The sequence below is a fragment of the Pelmatolapia mariae genome, linkage group LG15 (genome assembly GCF_036321145.2).
Source record: "Pelmatolapia mariae isolate MD_Pm_ZW linkage group LG15, Pm_UMD_F_2, whole genome shotgun sequence".
Classification (NCBI taxonomy): Eukaryota; Metazoa; Chordata; class Actinopteri; order Cichliformes; family Cichlidae; genus Pelmatolapia; species Pelmatolapia mariae.
This window is the reverse complement of record NC_086240.1, coordinates 17779879-17804677: the sequence shown is the minus strand read 5'-3', so window position 1 is coordinate 17804677 and position 24799 is coordinate 17779879. Positions and strand designations below refer to the sequence as shown.

The window sequence follows — 24799 nt, the reverse complement described above, 5'->3', positions numbered from 1 at the left end:
CTCACTGACACATCTTTAAATAACACAAGCTCATTGGTCTGTGACTATCCGTCTCACAGTTTTCCTTCTTCCTCATTCTTACTTTTGTTTATTTCCACGTTCCGTTCTTTACTGTTTGTTTCTTCTTTTCCTTTTTTCATTTTCACTTCCTTTTGTGTTGTTTCACACCCACCATTCTTCCTTTCAATCTTCCACTACTTTTTCCTTTTTTGTCAATTTCTTTCTTTCCCATCTTTTATTTCACTTTTCAGTCTGCCCTGCCTATATTTGATTCAAAGTCTCTTTTTCTTTTCATTCCCTCCTTTTATGGCTTTTTTTCCGTGCCCTTTCATCCATTCGATCCATTCTTTCTCACCTACTGTACACAGTACATAAATGCACGCATTTTTATGACACATCCAAGATATGTCATTAAACAATTGGTTTTTTTGCCTATATTAAATTCCAAAGTCCAGCTGCAGGACAAAGAATATCGTATCGCCGCTTTCTCTTTGCAGTCAGTATGTGAGACTTAGGTGCTTTCACATTTACTGCCGTTTATTTTAGATCATTTCTGAAAACCCTTCCAACTATTCTAATTAGAATTCCCACTTCTTCGAACACTAGAAAGTTCTGTGTGCAAAGTAACTGGATCCTTTCTACAGCTCCAGCACAGAGGACACACATACACACCAACCTGTGTATTGTTTTGTGTATACCCCATGCTCTCACACATACACAGACACAATGTTGTTTAGTGATATGAGAGATATAAACAGTTAACTAATAGTGTGGCTGCTTTGCTTATTGCTGCCATACATCATATTGCAACCTGCTCATTATACAGACATACAGGGAGAGAAGGGGCGAGAGAGTATATCTGCATTTTTTATTGCTAAGTTCAGCAGTTCTCCTCAGGCTGCAGCTGCTTGCGTGCGCGCGTGTGTGACTGTCTGTCTTTTCTTAACTGTTTGCAACTTCATTTAGTGGTCCTCATGGTCGCAGAAAACAGCGCAAAAACAAGTACACAAAAACAGAAAAAGTCACACTTGAGTTACTCTGACACCAAAAATAATGTATTTGCTGAGTGCTGGGAGCAGTCCTTGTCAATCCCTTTAACTGAAATAGTCAGTTCAGTTGGATCTCATTCCTGGGCTCTACCGCATGGCTGTTCCTGAGGAGTCTCCCAAATGCACCACGACAGTTTAATATAGGAATCAAAAAGTAAAACAAAAAAACGACACAATTTAAACCCATGCATATAGATTGCATGGATATGTTGTTTCAGGCTAGAGTCACACGGGCATAGAGAACGGTTGGGGACTCCCGGAAACCACAGATCACTAGGAAAAAACATGTATTCCCTTACTGGTCGCCAAGTGGCTGCTAGAGGTCCTTCCAACTATTCTAAATAAAAAGTTCCACTTCTTCAAACATTGGCAGAAATTTCTGGCTGTTGTTGGGAAACCAATTCCTAAAGCTCCAGTCATGCAGTTCCCCTAGCAACCACAGGCATTTGCCTGTTAATAAGCAGCTTGCAAGTGATTGCAGACAAGTCTGTGTCCTCCATGCAATCTGATAACAACCACCAATAACGACCAAGATTTATTCTGCAGTTTCACTGGGTGACAACCAGCAACCACTCGCCAACTCCTTAGGTAGTACACATTTTTCCCTATCAGGTGGTGGTTGTCCTGTTTGACTTAATATCTCTCCATTACCATGTAGCATGTTGACAGTAGTTTAAGTTTGCAGCTACAAGTAAGTAGTGAATTGTTTAAAAACTTACCTCTATGATTAAGTCAGGCTCTGATGTGACTCTGATGCTCACTTGTTCTTGCTGCTCTACAGTATAAGACACGGTGAAAATGACATTCCCACCGTAGGCTGAAAGCTGCAGAATGACAGAGGCAGACAAAACAAGTTAGAAAGTCAAGTTTGTAATAAAAACAACACCTTTTGACCTTTTGATTTCCTATGCTTCGTAGCTCATTAGACTTAGCTCACTATTAGATTGATTTAAATGTCCATGTTTCTGCTTTATTTGACGCTAATAGAGCGCACGGATTAAAAAGCGAAACGTGACCAAAACCATCAGAGTAGTGAGAGAAAAAGTGACAAAGAAAAAATTCGGATGTAGAGGCAGGTTAACTTAAAAATGTTGAAAATGTTGACAAAGTACATTAGTAGGAAGGAAAAAAGCCTAATACACTGTTTTAAACTAATCATAGTCTCACAGAAAGAGGTTTTTAGAAAATGCAAAAAATGTTATCTAGTCAGAGAGATTTTGAAAAGTTGTAAATAAGTACAAGTCATAGACAAACCCACAATAACACAGAAAAACCACCACAACCTCTTCATCTAATAATGACTTTTTTCCACTAAAAATAGTTTTAAAATGCTGAAAACACGAAGAAAGCAGGTACGTGCTACAATCTTTGTTGTCTCGAGTTGTTTTGGTGCAGTGTTTCTGTCGAGTCCACAGAATGAGCTTTAGCTGGAGAAGTGCTGCATCGGCATGATCCTGAAATTTATTATTCTGCTTCAACCTGAACAGTAATGGGTGGGAGAGCGAGATAATAATGCCACCATAAAAACAGAGAGAGGGGGACATTGAGGATGAGGGGGAGAGAGACGAAGAAATAGAGCTGGAGACAGAAAGACAGAGCGAGTGAGGTAGTGAAGGAGGAAGAGTTAGGCTTAATGCCTCTATAAACCTCTTCCATTCTACATCATTACACTCACTTTTTAAACCACGAGGCAGAATCACCGTTTTCACAACTGACTGAAAAACCACACACACACACGCACATACACAGATATATCCACACCAGTGTGCCTGGAGGTGTACTTGGTGGATATTTTATTCTATAACACTTATCCTCTATCTACCTCCATTTGCCGATTTGGACTCCAGAGGACAGTAAAATCATAGTTTAAACCCACACAGCCCACACACATCAGACACTTGTGCTGCCCGACCTCCTCCTCCATTAGCTAATCAGCCCTCTAGCATGACCACTGCATACACGCTTAGTTTCTCATGCAAAAAAAAGAAGAAAAAAGTCTGAACTTCATTCCAGTGCAACAAAAAGGAAGATAAGCTACGCATCCACTTCCAATGTACTCACTAGACTACAGGTGTAATAAATGGTATGATCAGGACAAGTAGACGGGAAAAAGTAACTTTTTGTGATCACTTCTTTGAACTTGTTGTTGACACTACAGCTACCACATTCTCCAGCACTTAACAGATAAAGCAGAGACACAGATCCTGCTAAAAAGCACAACACAAACTTCATACTTTGACCAATTAACAAAACTACATATATTACTGTGAACATTTCATAGAATACTTTTAATTATTTATTTTACTTAAACATGCATTATTTTATTTCCATGTTCATTTTGGTCACGTTGAGAAAGCACGAGATAATATAAATACAACATTTGAATATTAGCATTAGCATTAGAAATTGTTTTTTTCTGGTAAATATAGGAAAAAATACAATCCTAGTCCCTATCCTTAATGGAAATATCTGGGAATTTAGAGACCCCCACTGTGTTAAACAAGTAGTCAGTAGGTTTGTCTCTTCATTCACTGATGCTATACAGTGTATATAGGTTTTAACCTTTTGAGGCATCAGCAGTTACTACATGATCACAAGCCTAACTCTAACCCTAGGCAATCAGAACATGTAGTTTTTGTTTTTATTAAATTGTTCTCCCAAGTCTTTGTAAGCAGGGAAAAAAGAAAATAATCATTGTAACAGGGTTAGGGTTGGGGCTTTTCATGAGAAACAGCTGCCTGCTGCAGATGGAAATAGACTGATTAGTGGTGAGACTTAGTCAAACAGCAAGATTTAGACCTTCACACAACATGCAGATGGACGAGGTTTTGAATTTTGTTTTAATCTTGATTCCTGTTACTCTTTTATTGATCCGCTGTTTTGTACTTTCCTCCTTTTTCTCATTTTTCTTTGTCTGTGTGTGTTTGTGTTCCTAATGGTTCTTTTTTTTTTTTTTTGTAATTGCTTTTTCTTGAGCATCCTCTGTTAATTTATTTCCTCTCTTGGTTCTATTCCTGCCCTTGTGATTATCTGCTTGACCCTTACTGTTCACCTGTTCCTTGTTACCTTGCTCGCCTGCATATTAATTTTGTGTATTTATTTTGTTAGTTTCATTTCCCACACTGTTTTTTTATGTGTATGTGCGTGTGCTCAGCTTTGGTTTGAGCTGGAGATGCTAAGATTTCAACTAAGGTTTTAGGTGGGAGTGACCAGAGTGGACAGGAGTAGATGTGAGTACAGCTAGTGTTGAGTGGTTTGGAGACAAAGATAGAAAGGCAAGCCTGAGATGGTTTGGACATGCATAGAGGAGTGATAGTGGATACAGGATGTTGAATATGGAGCTACCAGTGAAGAGGAAAAGTATATAAAATAGGGTGATGGAGGCAGATAATCCACAGTGGCGACCCCTAAGAGGAGCAAAAAAAGAAGAAGCTAAGTTTAGCTTTAGTTTGTTTCCAACACTTTTTTTTTTAAATTGTGAGTTTAGCTTATACACCTTTTAGTTTTTGTGAAGTCAGCTCGTATAATAAAACCCAGTTTTAACCTAACATTCTGTCTCTGTCTGCATTTTGGTTAATTATATATACTTGTATTTTGTCTCATCTTACATTTCATTTGCAGTATAAATGTTGATTAGTAAAGTTTTCAACACTCCAGATATGAGCTGAAAATACATTATAGTCTCACAGGGCTCTGATTCCCTGGCTTTTTAGCTTGTGGCTTATGAAAACAACATTTGCTTAACAAATTTATTAGACCACTTATCATAAAAATATGAAAACACAAATATTTTTAAAACTCTGTCAAAATTTTTTTAAACTAAAATTAAATTTTGATTTATCATCCAAATATACACTGAATTCATATTTTTATACCCAAATTTGAGCCAGCACAATGGACTTGTCTGAAAAGTCAGAAATTAATCAAGCAAAACATTCAACAGCTAAAAATAAATGTTCTGTCCATTATAAAAACAAAAAAACATTATTTTTATTAAAATAATCAATATTTTTATTTTAGTGTATCTGTGGCATAAACACTGGATGTCAGTCTAATAAATAGTACTGTAATTCTATATGGTTGCATATAGAATTATGGAACCCAAAATCAAATACTGTCTATCTCATGGCCATTCACATTTGCTGTTACTACAACATAGTGTTTTGTTCACCAGTATAGGAAGTGCTGGCATAGAATAAAATCTAGATAAAAACACAAGAAAGTTGCACAGATCTGTAAGTGCTTCAATGTACTGCTCCAGTTGCGCAAAGAGCTACTACATAAAAAGTGGATTTGCATGTACTATACTTTTTTTTTACCTGTTTCTGTTTGTTGTGTTCACTAAGCATTCAGCTTAGTGACCTGAAAACTAACAGAAAAGCTTTTTCACTCTGATTCTCCATCCACTTAGGACTCCTGTATTTTGCAATTTACTTCCTTTGAAATTATTGACATTTCTCAGAAAAACTCATTTCTCTGATGCCGTCCACTCAACCTGGGCAACAATCAAAGCTTTTGTCATGGCAACCTGATGACCCATCTCAACCCTAGGGGGGAGTTGAAATACAGAAACACAATACAGGAGAGAGAAAAAGGCCAACAGAACAGCACAGCAGGAGAGAGACATACGGGGAGGGAGAGGAGAATCATGTGTAGTGGAAACGAAGGAACAATAAACACTCAGACACACACGCACACACACAGCTGCAAAAGACATCAGTGAGATCCCTTGTGAGCTTGATAAGCCTGTTATTAACTGTATTAGTGGTCAGAATAAGAAGAACAAGACATAATCCCCACTGTTAAAACCCTAATCAAGAAGCTGACACAATCTTCATTAGAGTGAAACCCTTTGTCACAGCAACGGCTATATGAGTATCATTTTCATACAAGCCATTCAGCTCACTTCAATACTATTTGAGAAAAGGGATAAAGCAAAGTAGTTTCATATCAAAACAGGAGTAGTTACTGTAAAAAAGGGAGAATACTAAACTAAACATGATGAAATGGGAAGGTGTTGTGCATGCTGCTGTTCAAATGTGCAACGCCATGAAGGAGGGGGAAACTGGTAATAATGCTCCTGTTTATCAGTTTAATTAAAAATAAAGTGGACAAAATATAGAAAATGAGAAGAGTAAAGTCTGGCTTTGTGCCAAGCAGTGGGTTTGGGTTTGGCACAGAGAAGAGGTGTAAGAATGAGTCAACATATGAGTCACATTTGACCTCAGTCCTCCTCCAAGGTTCTCAGCAGAGCCCTGATGTAAGATGAATATGACTTTTCCATAATAATAAGTAGCCTAGTCAGAGTATTATAATTCAAGGGTTAGTCCATTCCAATTTTAGGATACTGTCCAAAAAGAGTTGCATTTGTGCTACAGCTTGACTTCTTTGTGAGTTTTGCAGAAAAAGGCGAAGACATCTTTCCTAAAGAGATATCTGCTTAATAACACCTGTTTTCTCATATCCACACAAAATTATTCAAATTTAGCTGATTTTGTTCCTTATACACACTTTTATAAAACATTACATCAAATAGTAATAGATAGTTGTTAAAAGAAATATGCTACTCGTGTTACACTGTGTGCTAATGTGTATGTATGTAGAGAAATAAACTATATTTTTATGATTTGTGAAATAAATAGAATTGACATTTCCCATCAATCTGCACTCAGAAGAGTATGATGACAAAGTGAAAAGAACATGAGAAACACAGCAAACTTCTTAAAAATCTGAAACTGAATTTCTAATTTTACTAATCATTCAGCTTTTACTGTAAAAGTTCAAATTCTAGCCAGATGTTATTGGCTTTAATAACTGTTAGCAAGTATGTAGTACTCTGATGGACTCAGAGGTTTGATAGGGACAAACCCTCATATATGCATGGCTGTGTGAAAGGAAAATTCGCGCTGTACTTCAGAATAAAACCTCAGTCTCAGAAATCCAAAGAACCTTGCTGTAGACTTACATGCTAAAATTGTGGGGAGCAAGGGTTCAAAACCTTTGCTTTGAATGTTCCCAGTAGCACAGAGGAGTCAGTAATTGCAAAAGAAAGAAGACCCCCTCCAGGAATTTTCATAGAGCTGGCGCTGCTGCCAAACTGAGCAAGAAGGTCCATGTGGGAGGTGACCAGGACCCCAGCAGTCATGGTAACAGAGCTTCAGAAGTTAGAGGTACATGGCAGCCCACTTGGTGTTTCTCAAAAGGCATTTAAGGACACCCTGAGAGCATAAGGATAAAGATTCTCTGGGGTGCTTCTCAACAGCAGGGACCAGGAAACTAGTCAGAACTGAAGGAAGAATGACTTCATCCAAATATAGAAAAGTCCTTGGAGAATACCTGCTCAGGAGGGCAGCAACCTGAAGCTATAGGGCGACAGTTCACCTTTAAATGTGCACAAAAGTAAACCAAAGCAAACAATCAAAACACTGGAGTGGGTTCTGGACAAGTCCTTGACAGGCCCACCCAAAGCCCAGACTTAAGCTGTACTCAGTCTCTGTACTGCATCCAGGCACTTTTGTTCCCTCATTACACTTGCCTGTTGGCTTGCACTCACTCTGTGCTTAAACGTCCAAGCATGAATATGTTTAGTTTTGTCTCTCTTACGCTCATACCATTTCTCTCTTTGATGCACACAAGCTTTTCAAAAGCACCCGTGCAGGCAACAAAGAGGTTAATCTTTTTGCACTTTGTGGTTAAGTTGGTGCCTGAACCACAAAATTTTGCATTTTGTGCACACTGTGTCCTCTCGCGTGCCTTAGAGATTTCCTAATTACTTAATACAAAACATTTCTTTGGAGGCAGCTGTTGAGGAAGCAGTGGTCCAACTGAACAGCACTCGAGAGTCCGGTGCATAGTGATTCCACAAGTCAAATGGACTGAGATTGGCGTTAGCTTAGGCAAGAATGGTATGGATCTAATGTGAGTACACCCTTAAACACCACAGGGCATTTTTGCACAGGACTGATGGTGGCAGTTGCCTAATCAGATGCAGTTATATAGAATATAATTAATCCAAATAGTATTTAGTTACAGAAACCAAAAACCCAGAAATCTGACTAAACCACAAGAGCAACAATTTGCAATGATTTGTATGATGATTCCTATATGTCTATTTATTTTCTCACATTACAAATAAACATACACATGTCAATTTGATACCTTTTCTATTACTTTTAGCGACTTTTGATCTCAGACGCTGCGGACATTCATGGAGATTTCAGAGGTAAGAATCAGCACCATCACTACTTTGAAGAAGAAAAGTACAGTAACCACAATTAAAGAAATTACTGTGTGCGGGGAGTAATGACATGCAATTAGCATGTAACTTTCTTTTGTACGTACCACATGCCAGCTTCTTCACAGAAATGTGCGCCTGCTTTCTGTCAATTTTGCGAATACAAAAGCAGACAGTGGCAACAGATGCTCTCTTCAGGAGATTGGGCAGGGAAAAAAAGAGACGGGGAGGATGAGGAGGGGGACAAAGGAAATCACCCTTCAGGAAATGAAAACCAGATTGTAACAAAAGCCTTAGAAAACAAACGTCTGTAAAATGACAAACACATGGCACACAGAAAGATAGATAGATAGATAGATAGATAGATAGATAGATAGATAGATAGATAGATAGATAGATAGATAGATAGATAGATAGATAGATAGATAGATAGATAGATAGATAGATAGATAGATAGATAGATAGATAGATAGATAGATAGATAGATAGATAGATAGATAGATAGATAGATAGATAGATAGATAGATAGATAGATAGATAGATAGATAGATAGATAGATAGATAGATAGATAGATAGATAGATAGATAGATAGATAGATAGATAAAGACATTGTGTCTATTCCAGTTTGCTACCAGGCAATTATTGGATTGTACTTCGGTAACCATTCTGCGTGATTACCTCTCTTAGTTACAGATATAGCCTCAGGTCTCATTTTTCTGATCACTTTTACAAGGTAAAGACAATTTAGAAGGTGTTTGTGCTCTGGATTGTGGAAGCACTTGCTTCAGACAGTACTCACCCTGATACTTTACTTTTTCTGTGCTTGGCTGTATAATCATTTGCAGTTTCCCAGGACTGTGAGAATGTTTTGGCAGCTGTGCATGCTACAGAGGTCCAGGTACTGGCCTGGAGGTCCTCCTGTGTTGTTTGCAGCATTCTTTGATTGGGGGTCAGTCTGTTGCACCCTGACTCAGTAATAGCACACAGGAATGAGCTGGGCTTATTATCGGGTTCTTTGAGGTTCTCTGCAATGGATTTGGCCTCGAGTTCAGTTTGGCATTACAGGCAATAACTTAATATGGTCTTTTCACTTTTCTACCTAAAGTTGATGTTTGTGGCAAGAGGTTAGATCCCTAGACATACCTCACACTGTGCATGGCTATAGGCAATGACCTTTATATAACAGATGGACACAGCCTCCAGCTGTAAAAAGTGGACAACATTTCCTCTGTTTCTAAAAAAAAAGTATATAATTCTATTGAAATCTACTCTAGGGTCATTCTACATCAAATTGTCAAATTTTTTAGACAATTTTCTCATCAACAGCCTCTGTTTTGCCTAAAAAAATTCCTTTTATATATTTTTTTCATAGACTTCAATAGTCATATTTCTTTGAAAACAGAGGAATTGCCTTCTGCTGGACATCAGAAAGAATGCAGGTTTGAGGCTTTTTTTCATGCATGTTTTATTTTAAAAATCAAAATGTGCCAAAATGCAGGCTTATAAAATAGGCATCAGCAAAACCAGGGATGACATCAAAGTCATTATATCCATAATTCACATACAGTCAATGCCTTACTTTTATACACATGCATTCATTTTGGCTCATGTACCTCAGATAACCACTGAGGATTAGGGTAAAACTATTCAGATTTCACTGGGCTGCAGCTAAGATGATCTGGAAATAAATATAGTCAAACTTTATGAATTCTGGGTCACTAAAGCTAAAAAATGATGCTTGGAATTTAAAAATTTAAAAATAAAAAATGAGTAAAACACTGAAAATACTGAATTTGAAGTGTTTAAAGTATAAAATTCAATTTTGTGAATTTTAAACCATATTATATCTCTATTTGACTTTTGACTTCTACTGTGACTTTGGGTTTGACCTTCCTTGCAGTAGAAAGTCTATAATGCAGTACACAAGTAATAGTTTTCACTTCCTTTCCCGATATGCCGTTGAGAGTGCTGTGAGTCACAAAGTGCAAACGGTTGTGGAGACATTCATAGAAAGACATGCAGGCAACACGTCTACATGACTTGCACAGCTCTAAATATTTTCAGTAGGGGCTTTTTTTTAGGTGGAATAACACTGCAGTTCTTTCTAATACATATATTGTCACTACATATATCCACTTTCTTATTCACATTCAGGTTAAGAAAACTTTGTTAATCCCAAACAAGGACAAGTTTGTGGGGTCAACTTTGTAGCTTACCCACACAACCTAGTGACGCAATCAAATTCACACAACTTAGCGCATAACACTATTGTGTGTCAAGGCGCAGATCGACAAACAATAAGGTCAAAGAAAAACTAAATTAAGAATGAAATAAATAAATAAACAGAATAATAAGGACATATGTTGAAAAATGAAAAATCATAGAAAAATGAATCTAAATTACCCATCGGAGTTAAGTAGCCTAATAGCTGAGGTAATGGATGTTAGACATCAATTTTTCCTCCTTTTCTACACAACAACTTCCTGAACTCAGGCGACAAAACAAGGTCATTTTTTTGTTCCATACCTTTTTTTACAAGACTATTGTTTGGTATGTAAAGAAATAAAGAAATATTAATCACATGAAACACACATAAAGACAAGACATAAGATAATCTAAACCATGTAAACAGGTTTAAAATGTCATATTTGAGTTCAGCACATCAAAATTCCTAAGAAAAAGCACAAACTACCTCTGAAAGACAGCTGACCAGCGTCATCTCTGTATTCTTGTACATGTGGTTCAAATAACATTCCTTTCCATGAAGTTTTACAAGCTGCTAAGTGATGCACAGACACTAACATATGCCTTTGGCACTTGGAAAAACAAAAGGGGGAAGCAACATTGTTGAATTCTTAAGTGGTTGTGTGCAGGACTATGACAGAATAATTATTACTCCAGAGAAGGTTACATATACTGTAAATCTGTATGCATATCTCATTCAGGAAGATGACACAGAGCAGCTCACTCTGTTGCCCCCAGTCTCTTAGAGCCAATCAATTACTGTTGTGTTCTTCCACAGCTTGCTGACTCCTTAAAATCAACTCCATCATTTTGCGGTGTATCAGATTGGGATGTTTTACTTTCTAGAAGGTAACAGTTTTGGATTTAACATTTGAAAGACTTATGGATTCAATATAAGTGTTGTGTCAAAGTTCTTTCTCCAGCAAGTCTTATTATGTTTTCACTCAATTTTATAATAACTTAGCTTTTTTCCACTACATCAGATCTAATCAAAATTCATGGATTTTTGTTATTTTAGAGCCAAAAAATGTTCACCTTTACATATAGTATAAGGCATGGTGGCTATACCAGCTTTCATGTTTGTTTTAAAGTTTTTGCTTTAAAGTTTTTCACATCCTGAAGACTTCTTAAATGACTTTTTCTCATGATTATTAAATTACTATCATATGTGTTACTACAGTGTGGCCTATATTACATATCACTGTCTTTGTTCTGCTATGGTTGCTGAGCTTAAAGAAAGTCTAAGGCCTGAAGCACCATCCGAACAAAAGAAAATTTGATTTTAAGACCAACTGTGCAAACAAGAAATGAAGCCAATGTGAAGTTAACGGACCACAGTTAATCCTCATGTTAAAATGTTCAACATTATAACAGATTCTTCTTGATGACATGGTTGATTGTGCCAGACAGGCTGGTCTGAGTATTTCAGAAACTTCTGATCTACTGGGATTTTCCCACACAGCCATCTCTGGGGTTTACAAAGGATGGTCTGATAAAGAGAAAATATCCAGTGATGAAAATGCCTTGCTGATGCCACAGATCGGAGGAGAACAGCTAGACTGCTTTTAGCTGATAGGACGGCAACAGTTACGCTAAAGTAGCTACTTGTTACAAGCAAGGTAGAAGAGCATCTCTGAATGCCCAACACATTGAACCTTGAAGCAAATGGGCTACAGTAGCAGAAGAGCACCTAGAAGATCACACCAATTGCAACTCCTGTCAGCTAACAAGAAACAGAGGCTAAAATTTGCACAAGCCCATCAAAATTGGACAATATAAGACTGTAAACAGCTTTGTGTAGACAACATCAAATCTCGCTTATCTCTACTCTACCTCCTGAACCACAGTCACCCCTAGTGGTGATGGCGTAAGGGAGTGGGGGATATTTTATTGGCACGCTGGTTCCCTTAATACCATCTGAGCATTGTTTAAACACCACAGCCCACTTGAGTATTATTGCTGACCATGTCCATTCCTTTATGACCACAGTGCACCCATCTTCCAATGGTTGCTTCCTGCACCATGTCACAAAGCTCAAATCATCTCAAACTGATTTGAGATGATTTGAGATTTCCATTAATTCATTGTTCTCCTGTGTCACCTAATCTCAATGCCACTCGGCCCATTTCACCACCGCCATCTTTTGAGGTGGTGGAACGGGATATGCTGCTGATGAATCTGCAGCAAGTGTGTGATGCTATCACGGTCGATATGGACCAACATCTCTGAGGATTGTCTCCAGCATCTTGTTCAATCTCTCCCATGAAGAGCTAAGTTATGCAGTTACTAAAATAAAAGGGGTTCCAACCCAGTATTAGCAAAGTTTACCTAATAAAGTGTCCAATGAGTGTACATAAACAGGCTATATATGCAACACTTCTTTACTGCTTTCAGACTTGAACTAACAAATAAACAGAAAGATGATATCCCACATTCAAAATTCAGCACATATTCACCCTTGAGGCTCATTACAGCTATTGTATTATCAGTAAGTATGAACATCCTACTAGCACTCCACATTTAATTATAAGAACATGTAAACACAAGTCTATCAGCCTCTATCGGCCTACACTGAATTTGTCAGGAAATTAAATTATTTCATAATTCAGAAAAGGCACAAAACCAAACTCCTCTTCACTTTGCAATTAATTACAGTGTTGATGAGTCTAGTTTTGTCCAAATTATGTGTTGCATGTGTTACCTGCTTTTGTTCTCTTCTAATATCTCCTGAAAGAGCAAAGTAGAAGAGGGGATGAGCAGTGGAGATACGAGCCAAAATAGCAACTTGTTAACAAAGGGCAACAATGTATAGAGGAACAGTTATCTTAACTTCAAGACCTGTTGCAAACTGAATACGGTTGTGTATATATATACGTCTTGTTTGACTTTCAGGAATGCAATTTTGTGTTGCTGTACTGATAACCAGGTGTAATTTTTTTCCTTTCTTTTTCTCTGGACCATGAGATTGCTATTTAGAATGAAAAAAATACATATGACACCAAATGATTTGATTAAAAAACTGGAAGAAATCAACCGCGAACTGACGTAACGGTATATTTTCAGCCGTACAAGTCAGTAAAAGAAAGGGGATGGAGAGAAGAAAAGAGGAAAAGGGAGGGCAAATCCATCTCATGCAATTAAGACCAGATTAGTAGTGACATTATACACAAAACCTACACACATTTGTCACTCTCATAAGTCACAGCTCAGCAGCTTGCAAAAGGTTGATGTTTTTCTTACTGAGAAAAAGAATATTTTCCACAAAGACAAATTTCACTCATTACAACTGTGAGGTGTCAACTTCTATAACATTTTTCTAAAGAATCAGCTCCTCTGCTCCTCCCTCAGGTGTGTAGCTAGTTTGCCTCTATAAAAATGATCATTTTGTCTTCTTTGCATTGTCAAATGCACAAGGAAGACAAAAGCAAGGTGAGTCATAGCTAGATAGCTAAAGGGAGAAGAAAAGAAAATACCACCACTTTGCTCTCTGTTTGGCCATCTTCATCGTTCTTTTTTCCCCAAATTTTGTTGAATGTGAATCTGTTAGTAAATTAGCAAAGACTCTGTGCTGCTATTATCATAAAGTATTTGGTTTCTGATTAAAAAGCCAAAGATCTGCACTTTTGTGACAGAGGAGTGCTTCCTAGAACAAAATGACATTTTAGTGCAAGGAATACTTTAAGTGCTTCAAAAAAAATGGAGATTTGAGAGATTAAGAAAGTCCATGTGCTTGAATCAAATGCAGGTTTGTGAAGAACGACCAAAACAACTAAAAAAAAACAGGTTTTGAACTTGTGGAACATTTTCTTAAATTGAGATTACACTCCACATCAAAAAGTTTTATTGTGATTCTCACGCTGAACCCCACTCATTTGCCCTCTGCTGGCAAATAAAGCAGAAACAGCTATTTTTTAAACTTGGCACTTTTAAATGATAGTAACTGCTGTTCCTGTGAATGAGCAGTCGCTGGACCTACACGGCACATAAACTACCCAATGAGCATCAGTGGAATGCCCTTCTGGACCAATGAGCATCCGCGAAGCAGGCGATCGGGCCAATGCGCATGCATGGCATTAACGATACAGAGATGGAGATGGAGCACATCATCACACACACATTTGTGCTCTTATATATCTGCTGCTAGCTTGTTATTACAAACACGGCCTGTCACTTCCAATGATACACGCTATGACAGATCACAGCGTGTTTGTGTGTGTGTGTATGTGCGTGTGTAAGTGAATGCGTTACATAGTCAAGTCACATAGCATCTATCTCTGTAACACGATCAGAGACTGAAGCAAAGAATCACTTTTTCATACAGTATTGCGCACTGCTTCTAGTGATCACACACACATGCATGCACACACTTGCACACATACACACACACATACACACAGTGGTAATTTGTTTGTTTCCCATGTTTGGAGGCATTTGGTTCTGCTCTGCTGTCCCTAATGCCTCCAAAACACATCATTATCTGACTTATATAGACCTGGGAGTCTGTCTGAGTGTTAATGCGTGTGCGTGTGTGTGTGTTTGGTGTATGCATGTGTGCGCGATGAGGAAAAAAAAAAACATTGATTATTGAGTTCAACAGGCGAAACACTGTTTACCCCAAGAGACACAAAGCAAGCGAAAGAGATAGAGAGAGAGAGAAGTGAGAGAGAAAAGAGCTTGGGGGAAGTAGAAGGAGATGATTTAGGAACAGGGAGGTGAAAAATGCGAGTCCTGGAGAGACGGAGAGAGAGTTAGAGGAGCACACCAATGAAAAGAAGCAGGGATGGAGGGATGGTTAGAGGGAGGGATAGAGGTTCAGACAAAGAAGTGAGATGACAAGCCAGGCCTGCCGGGTGCAAAGTAATGAAATTCAGTGGTATATTCCTCTAAGCCATGACACACAGACAAACATCACAGTCGGTCTGTTGTTGTAGTAGAGCAAAAACTCGACTTCTGAAACATGGACTGCAGCTATTTGCCAGCTGGAGTGATAAAGTCTAATCGTGGATACAGAAAGCCACGGTGCAATTTCAAACAGTCGGCATTAGCAGAAGCTGATCCAGAGAAGCAGGGCTAGGAGGGAGGTGAACATCCCAGCAGGACACATTCTCACCAGACTTCCACCCAGGGGATACAGTTTGAGATCATAAATTGGATCTGTTTATATAGTGAAGCCTATCCTAATGATGCATCACGTTAGAACTTATATATTTGCCCGCCAGTGCTATCACTACACAGTAATATAGTTAGAAATGCCCATGTCGTGGAGCAAATTCCGTTGAAGTAACCCGAAACATTAGCTTAAAGCTCCCTTATTGCTACTGAAGTGTAAGATTAAAGATCGGATTAAAACAACGCACAACTGAGCTAGTACTGTGACCTTGAGAGCATTTGGATGTGTCTACTTTAATGTTGGTGCTAATGTAGTTTCTCAGTTATCTCAAGTAAAATAGGCAACAACAAAAAATCAGCAATCAGTGTTGATTGCTGGTTATTCAAAGGACATTGAATATATTGACTGACAATTCCATGTTATTTTTGGGGTTGTCTACAGTAGCTTTGCACTATTTATCTTAAACCGGGCCTCAGCGCAGCCCCTCAGTTCTTCGTGTTTCTGAAACAAGTCGTCTTAACTCCCTTCCTACTCTCCTTTAAGCCAACCTTCTTTTGATTAGCCACACGCTGCAAACAAAAGACTCGAACAGGAGGTTGAGGGGCTTCTGTTCTCAATGCAGGAGCAGTGTGCCTGAGATTATTAGGGATTATTAGGAGCATAATACAGAGGCAAAAGCAGAAAAAATGGCCTATTGTCTGGCACATACACTGACCTCATTTTTGGAAACACTGGCCATGTTTAATATAAAGAAAACAAGGAAAATCGTAATAGGTGTCATTTAAGCTATTTGTAAAAGTCTCAGAGTGTGTGCTTGCAGCTGACCTTGTTTCCTAAGTATAGTCCAGGTGCATTCCAATAGTAGGCGGTGCCAAGATCGTCCACAACATCTAAGTGTCGCACGCTGAGATATGGAGGGGTCTCTCTGTGAACGGACCACACCCTCCCTCCCGTGTTGCCAACCAGGTGCCAGCCTGTCAGAGTGGTCTCCTATGAACACAACATCCAGGAAAAAAGGTTAAAAAAAGTCATTTTACTTTCAGTTCCATCTATTTCAAAAACAACTTTTTTACTCTGATCATGCTGGCATGCCCAGACCGCAGTTCCCCATGTCACATTTCAAAGTACACAAAGAATATTTCTGTGTAGGGGTTGTTAAAAAATTCAACACCCAAATTGTGAGGCACGATCTGTGTGAAGAGACTGTGGCAGGATTGCACCTTTCCACTCTCTTCTGCAACCGTGGAAGTACACATCATAACAACACGTCGGCTTTCAACTTCAAGTTTTTGTTGGGGTTTTCTGTTTTCAGCAGGTTTGCTGTTGCTCACTTAAACTGCGTGAGTCATGTAGAGATGTAAGATGTTTATATATAGTCATCAGGAAAAGAATTTATATAAATATGTAAAGGGATTTCAGGGGGATTTTTACGAGTTTATTCAGAGAGTCTGAAACAGAAAAGCAACATACAGTATTATTTCTGTCCACACGACAGAGTTGCTTACTGTCAGCACATCAGTAACATTGACAGCAAACATATTAAAGCAAGGCATGTTCAGTGTAGACGGACAAGTTTTACTCATAATGCCCAGCTGGTGGTTCAGATTTGCTACTTCACACAACTGTCAACACTCTGACTCTTTTAATAGATTTGTTCATCCACCACCTGAGCTCCTTCTTTTCTATTACCAAAGTTGCAATGTATGTTTTTTTGTGTACCTATTGTGTCCAGGTAGTCTACTGCCAAACGTCAACTTTGTTTTATTGACTTCTCTTTCCTGCCCTAGAATCCTCTGTCTCAGCAACCCTCTCATGTCCTTCTTCACTGCATTCATGGACCTTCTCCTGTTTTCCTCCTGCCTGGCAGCTCCATATTCAACATCCTTTGTCCAGTATACCCACTATCCCCTTCTGCACATGTCCAAATCATCTTAGCTTGGCCTGCCTCCGATATACTCTTATCTTCTCCATTGTGGTCATTCCCAACCAAACTCTGAGCATCTTCAACTCTGCCTCCTCCAGCTCCACCTGCTGTCTTTTCTGTTATTGCCACTGTCTTCAAACCACAAATCACAGCAGGTCTCACCACCACCTTGTAAACCCTATCTTTTATTCACCCACTTCACCCCACCTGCACTCTCTTTTTCACCTTTATTGTACACTGTATGTTGCTTTGGATGCTTCACCCCAGGTATCTCAACTCGTCCATCTTCACTGTTACACCTGCCTGCCTCTCATTCACACACATGTATTCTCCTTTGCTTCTGCTGACTTCCAATCCTCTTCTCTCCAGCACACACCTCCACTACACTACTACTCCTCTACAGTCTTTTCCACCTTGTCCATACTCTCAGTACATCACAGTGTCATCTATGAACATCATAGCTCATGGTGACTCCTGCCTGACTTCATCTGTCAACTTGTCCATACCACTGCCTCCAAAACCCCAAAACCTTTTTACAAAAATCCTTCAAGCAAAATAAAGGTAGTTTATATAGATGAACTCATGAGCAGGAAAATGATTACCTCTAACGATACTTTATTATAACAGGTAACTAAAAATTAAAAGCAAAATTCAAGTTAAAGTCACCATATTACTTCAGGTTAATTAAAAAAACTATAGAAAATGTCTATCATGTGATTTTTTTAATGTAATTTATTGTAAATGTAATTAGTTGACTGAGATAAAAGATTTTTTTAACAAAAGTGTCAAAGTTAAGCTTTTGTTAACAGTTTTGTAAATCTGCCACATGTCAGCTGGAAGTTTGCAATGGACACCTTGAAAGAGATTTTTTTTCTTAAGTCCTAAAGGATTTTGTGTGTGTTGATGTGTGTCTGCACGTGTGTGTGCGCACATGTGTGTGAATCAGAGATTGCTAGACACACATCTGTCATTGTAATTAACCTAACCTTGGCTTCCCCTTTTGAAAACACACACACACACACACACACACACACACACACACACACACACACACACACACACACACACGATCGGTGTCTAAATCAGAGCTGTCATCCTGTCAGCGTCTCCTCTCTCCTCCTCTCCCACCCTGCCTGTCAGTCAAAAACTGTTTTCCTCTTGCTTCACCTCTCTCCTCCCTCATCTTGTTTCTCCCTTCTCCTTTCTAGTCCTGTCCTCTTCCTTCCTCCATATTTTTCTTTCTCTTCATGTCTCTCACCTCTCTGTTCCCTCCAGACTCTCTATGCAGTTTTGTTTTTCTGCTTAACATCCTACTGATTAATTTCCAGATGTTTTTAATGTTTGCCAGATCCAAATTACTTTACACCTGGTGTCAGATATGTTCAGGCCCTGAAATATATTTATTAAACTGATGCAGCAGTGTGGATGAGTAGTTTTCATGTCATCTAAAAAACGTGTTTTTAGCGACAGCTTAAGTGATTGTTTTGTTTGTTAGGAAAATGTGTAACCCATCACATTATGGACCTACATTAAAAACTCACAATCTGATAAATTTCACTTTAAAATATACTGAAGGCCTGGTCAAACCAATTTATTTGATTAAACAAAGGGGTAAACAGTAGTTGGCAAACTAATTACTAACTCAATCACAAAAACTTGTGTCAAACTCAGTGTCGGTGCCCAAGCTTGTTAGCTTTGAAGCTAACTGAACATTATGACAAGGTTATTTTAGGTGAGTGAAACTAAATGAAAAACTAAAACTACCCATCCATCTATCTTCTTCTGCTTATCCAATTCAGGGTTGTCGGGGTGCTGGAGCCTATCCCAGCCGAGTTACACTTTAGTTTAATTCTTTTCGCAAAATTTGTTATCACAGCTTGGCTGATGAGGCTTTTTTGCATATATTTATTGTGACTTTGCATGTCTACTTTGAGTGCAAAGCTTTCAACTGGTTTGTTCTTCGCTTTTATTTTTTATACTTATGTACCTTTACCTATGTTATTTCCACCATATGCCCTCAAGTTCCACATCCTTCTGTTTTGGACTCTCTGATTCGCTGAACATCAGTGCTGTTTAAAATTCTGCATGTCAAAAGTCACCAAAGTTGGATTAGATGCAAAAGATGAGCACAAACTGAAAATTTACTCCACTCTGAAACTTGTCATGGAAGGGAACACATACTGTAAAATTAGTCAGAACAACTTGCGTCACAAATTTGATCCTCAGCTGATGTTCATTCTTCTGTGGTGCACAGTTATGATGCAATTTAAGTTTACAGCAGCAAATGATATTTGAATAAAAGGAGGAAAAAGCAGTTTTTCAGCTCTAAGCCACTCTCGCAGAAAAGATCTTAAACTGAAGTGACGTTTACATCATCCTACAACATCAGTGAGTAATGAGTTCCTACATTCTGATAGGTCCACGTGGAGGCAGTGCACTGACTGGAAACGCCCATGCAGGAGCACTTTTCGCAGCCGCGTCGGTTGGACTCTTGAAGATTGTAGAATCCAAGCTTACAGCGGTCACAATTTTCCCCCTCCACATTTTCCTGCATGTGAGAAAGACAGAGAGAGGGGGAGAGACAGAAAAGGGCAGGCAGAGAAGAGAGAGAAAAAGAAGAAGAAGAAGAAGAAGAAGAAGGATGCAGCATAGTTTATAGGCTGCCCTCAAGTTGACGTTACGAGCGCAAAGCATGTTCCGGCAATGTTAATGTGGTGAAAATAATGATGACAGGGCTAAAAAGGTTAGCAGAGAGTACTTGTCATTATTTCTGTGCATACAAATGCGAATGTGTGTGTGTGTTTGTGTGTACCTTGCATGTGCAGGGTGTTATACATGGGTCAGCGTTGACGCTTCCTTCCACGCTGCAGTTACAGCGCTCACAGTATGGGTAGCCCATATAACCAATAGAACACCTACAGTTTTACAGCAATAATAAAGATCAAGTCAAAACCATAAATTGATCAGATTAACAACCACTGCGTTTATCCTGGTCAAACTGTTTCTGCGTGACCCTCCGATCCCCTACTCACTGCTGCAAACCGCTAACGCTGGTAATATGTGTGCATGCTTAAGCAGAAAAACCAAAACAAAAAACTTCTACTAATTAACAGAGAAAGTAAGCCAAAGCAAGTCTATTAAATAGCATTTAGGAAGTGATTTTAGAGACAATGCTTATGCAGCGGCCCTGTTCGGCAGGCAGGTCATTAAAAAGTTTAGAGAAAAAGCAGTATTTTGAAGATAAGGCTTTTATATTAGACTAGAGTGGAATACTGGGTTACCAGTGGGATCAAAGATAATACAAAAAAAAGCAATTACATCAATAAACGCAATTACTCGCAAACTAACTAATCAGGAGAGTAACATGAAGGACCCTGTTGACAGATCTACGGGTTGATATTGAAACTGCTTCTCGTTTAATTCTTGTAGGAATTTAGTAATGCTAAGACTTTTCATGATGACCTCAGGCTGTGGTTGTCTCCGTTAAAGTTTGTGAAAGGTATTCTATGAAAGGTATTGTGAAAGGTATTTTAGCTGCAAGTAAAACAGTATGCCTTGCATTTGCACCACAGCTATGCATGCAGTCACTTCTATACAACCCAAGTGTGATAATCAATATCATCAAAGATCCTAATGGAAACTTGGTGGCAATTTCTAAACACTAATTGGAACAGACAACAGCTGAAAGGTTCTGCTCACCTGTCACTATGTGTCTATCTCTTTCCCTATGTGTGTGCATGTGTGTGTATGTGTGTCTCTCACCTGTCACATCTCAGACCCCCAAAACCCTCCTTACACCAGCATGACCCTGCTGGCTGGCCTGTCAGTCAAACACACACATACATACACAAAGAGACACATGCACACATAAAAAAAAGTATAAGTGTAAGAGAAAGGGTATCTCTTTGAAGTAGCTGCACCTAAAATAGCTCTACTTGCTAGATATAAAAACAGCGAAAACACAGAGGACAGAGGAGTAAAATTATCTCTAATATAAATAGTTCTGTTCTGTCAAAGACATTTTCAAGTAACAGAAGCTTCTGTGCATGCTGCTGAACTCGACTCACCCCGATCCCATAGGAAATCAATGTGGACCGAATTGATGAAATCTCAGAGTTACTGAAGTACCACTTTAAAATGAATTAAAATGTGGAATGGGTGCAGGCTCTAAAAGTCTGCATGCATATCCACTGAGGGGCTGAAATTATCCCTATGTTAGGGCTTAAATGATCCTCAGAAAGAACAGGGTGGAAAGTCACGTGACCAGACAGAAAGTACAAGTCAAACTGAGTGCATACGGGGCATAGCTTGGCTCGAATCTGCGACACACGTTTGGCTGATGGAACCGTATGGGTCGCAGGAGCAGGGGATGCAGGGGTTCTCCTCCTCAGCGCTCACCTGGACAGGTAGAGAATGCAGACATGTTTAAATAGCAGCAATTTAGGTAATGTACGGACACACGCACAAGCAGGTTACGTACGTCAGCAGGTCTGTAGAATCCAGGAACGCAGCTCTGACAGTTAATGCCAGCCGTGTCGTCACGGCAGCCTATGCAGACTCCGCCCCCTCTGTACTGACCGTGAATGTCCAGGCTGAGCGACAGATCTGCCACTGTTTGATTAAAGTAGCATTCTTCTGCCTTACCGTGGCAGTTACACTCTGAAAACACACAGAAAAAGTTGGTGGGCTGTAGTACTGCAGTTGATAGGATTTGTTGAGTCCTGCCTCTTCTATCAAAATTCTGTACAGTATTATATGCAGCCAGGGGGGGCACTTTCTCTAATCCTTTTACTTCATCTGCTCAGAAGATGAGAAAAAAACCCCCACCCTATCCTGTTTTTTAGACAGTGCCGTAAGGTTCACACACTGACTGTGAGCTGTGTGTTATCTCTAGGGCTCCAGAGAATCATCTCCAGAGGAAAAAAATAGCCTTTCTATTCACTCATGCCCTTTCCATTTTCACTTAGTTTGCTATATTTACTAAAGTGGTCTAAAATTCATGAGCTAGATAAAAGCATTGTCCTTTGGAATTTTGAGAAGAAACTTGGACTTAAAGTTTGTAGAAGTCTCCTAGTCCTACAGCCGGAGCTCCAGGCCACAAAGATCTTCTTGAGTTTAGATTCCGATTTTGTAGCTGAGTTCATTTGTTTCATAAATTTTCTTAATTCAGACCAAAACATGTTTTGCAAAGATAATGTTGTGATTGAGCATATGAGATGCAAAATTGATCACATGTTTTCCCAGTATGACAAGCAAACCTACATGACTAATGGACTTTTTAACCTACACTATGGCTATGGACTCTCACCCCTACAAACTCAGTACATTTAATGTAGCCAGACACACAAAACACTTTTAGATTTTAGGTTAAAACAACCACAGGGAAATGGCCTGATGGACATTACTTAAAGTGTATTAAAGCCAGGGATTAAAGGCATCAGCTGTATAAATGGCCAGGTGTTAAGAAAACAGTACTGACCTTCACTGCTCGGCATGCCTTATTTCAGGTCCCTACGACATATTAATTACAATCCATATTGGTTGGCTTGAGAAGCAGAGCAAGTTACATGATCTATCACATGCTTAAACACTACACAGTGCTTTATATGTTCCATGACATGATTATGAAAGATTTTTGTTCTCCAGAAAGTTATAATTACAAACCGGATTCCAAAAAAGTTGGGACACTAAACAAATTGTGAATAAAAACTGAATGCAATGATGTGGAGATGGCAAATGTCAATATTCCATTCAGAATAGAACGTAGGTGACAGATCAAAAGTTTAATCCGAGAAAATGTATCATTTTAAAGGAAAAATATGTTGATTCAAAATTTCACGGTGTCAACAAATCCCCAAAAAGTTGGGACAAGTAGCAATAAGAGGCTGGAAAAAAGTCAATTTGAGCATAACGAAGAGCTGGAAGACCAATTAACACTAATTAGGTTAACTGGCAACATGATTGGGTATAAAAAGAGCTTCTCAGAGTGGCAGTGTCTCTCAGAAGCCAAGATGGGTAGAGGATCACCAATTCCCACAATGTTGCGCAGAAAGATAGTGGAGCAATATCAGAAAGGTGTTACCCAGCGAAAAATTGCAAAGACTTTGCAGTTATCATCATCAACTGTGCATAACATCATCCGAAGATTCCGAGAATCTGGAACAATCTCTGTGCGTAAGGGTCAAGGACGTAAACCCATACTGGACGCCCGTGATCTCCGGGCCCTTAAATGACACTGCACCACAAACAGGAATGCTACTGTAAAGGAAATCACAGAATGGGCTCAGGAATACTTCCAGAAACCATTGTTAGTGAACACAATCCACCGTGCCATCCGCCGTTGCCAGCTGAAACTCTACAGTGCAAAGAAGAAGCCATTTCTAAGCAAGATCCACAAGCTCAGGCGTTTTCACTGGGCCAGGGATCATGTAAAATGGAGTGTGGCAAAATGGAAGACTGTTCTGTGGTCAGACGAGTCACGATTCGAAGTTCTTTTTTGGAATGTGGGACGCCATGTCATCCGGACCAAGGAGGACAAGGACAACCCAAGTTGTTATCAACGCTCAGTTCAGAAGCCTGCGTCTCTGATGGTATGGGGTTGCATGAGTGCGTGTGGCATGGGCAGCTTGCATGTCTGGAAAGGCACCATCAATGCAGAAAAATATATTCAGGTTCTAGAACAACATATGCTCCCATCCAGACGTCATCTCTTTCAGGGAAGACCCTGCATTTTTCAACAAGATAATGCCAGACCACATTCTGCATCAATCACAACATCATGGCTGCGTAGGAGAAGGATCCGGGTACTGAAATGGCCAGTCTGCAGTCCAGATCTTTCACCTATAGAGAACATTTGGCGCATCATAAAGAGGAAGGTGCGACAAAGAAGGCCCAAGACGATTGAACAGTTAGAGGCCTGTATTAGACACGAATGGGAGAGCATTCCTATTGCTAAACTTGAGAAACTGGTCTCCTCGGTCCCCAGACGTCTGTTGAGTGTTGTGAGAAGAAGGGGAGATGCCACACAGTGGTGAAAATGGCCTTGTCCCAACTTTTTTGGGATTTGTTGACACCATGACATTTTGAATCACCATATTTTTCCCTTCAAATGATAAATTTTCTCAGTTTCAACTTTTGTTCCGTGATTTATGTTTTATTCTGAATAAAATGTTGACATTTGCCATCTCCACATCATTGCATTCAGTTTTTATTCACAATTTGTTTAGTGTCCCAACTT

General features: G+C 39.2%; 1 protein-coding gene across 3 annotated transcripts in view; it reads right to left on the bottom strand.

Moving 5' to 3' along the window:
* lama2 (laminin, alpha 2) overlaps positions 1-24799 on the bottom strand; it is a 215613-nt gene that overhangs the window by 109111 nt on the left and 81703 nt on the right. For all 3 annotated transcript variants that reach the window (XM_063495049.1, XM_063495053.1, XM_063495052.1), the window contains exons 9-15: positions 22043-22221; positions 21861-21960; positions 21325-21382; positions 20375-20477; positions 19970-20110; positions 16464-16628; positions 1769-1873 (exon numbers count right to left, since the gene is read on the bottom strand). In XM_063495049.1, the coding sequence (XP_063351119.1) occupies positions 1769-1873; positions 16464-16628; positions 19970-20110; positions 20375-20477; positions 21325-21382; positions 21861-21960; positions 22043-22221 (851 nt within the window). The remainder of the gene's footprint in view (positions 1-1768; positions 1874-16463; positions 16629-19969; positions 20111-20374; positions 20478-21324; positions 21383-21860; positions 21961-22042; positions 22222-24799) is intronic.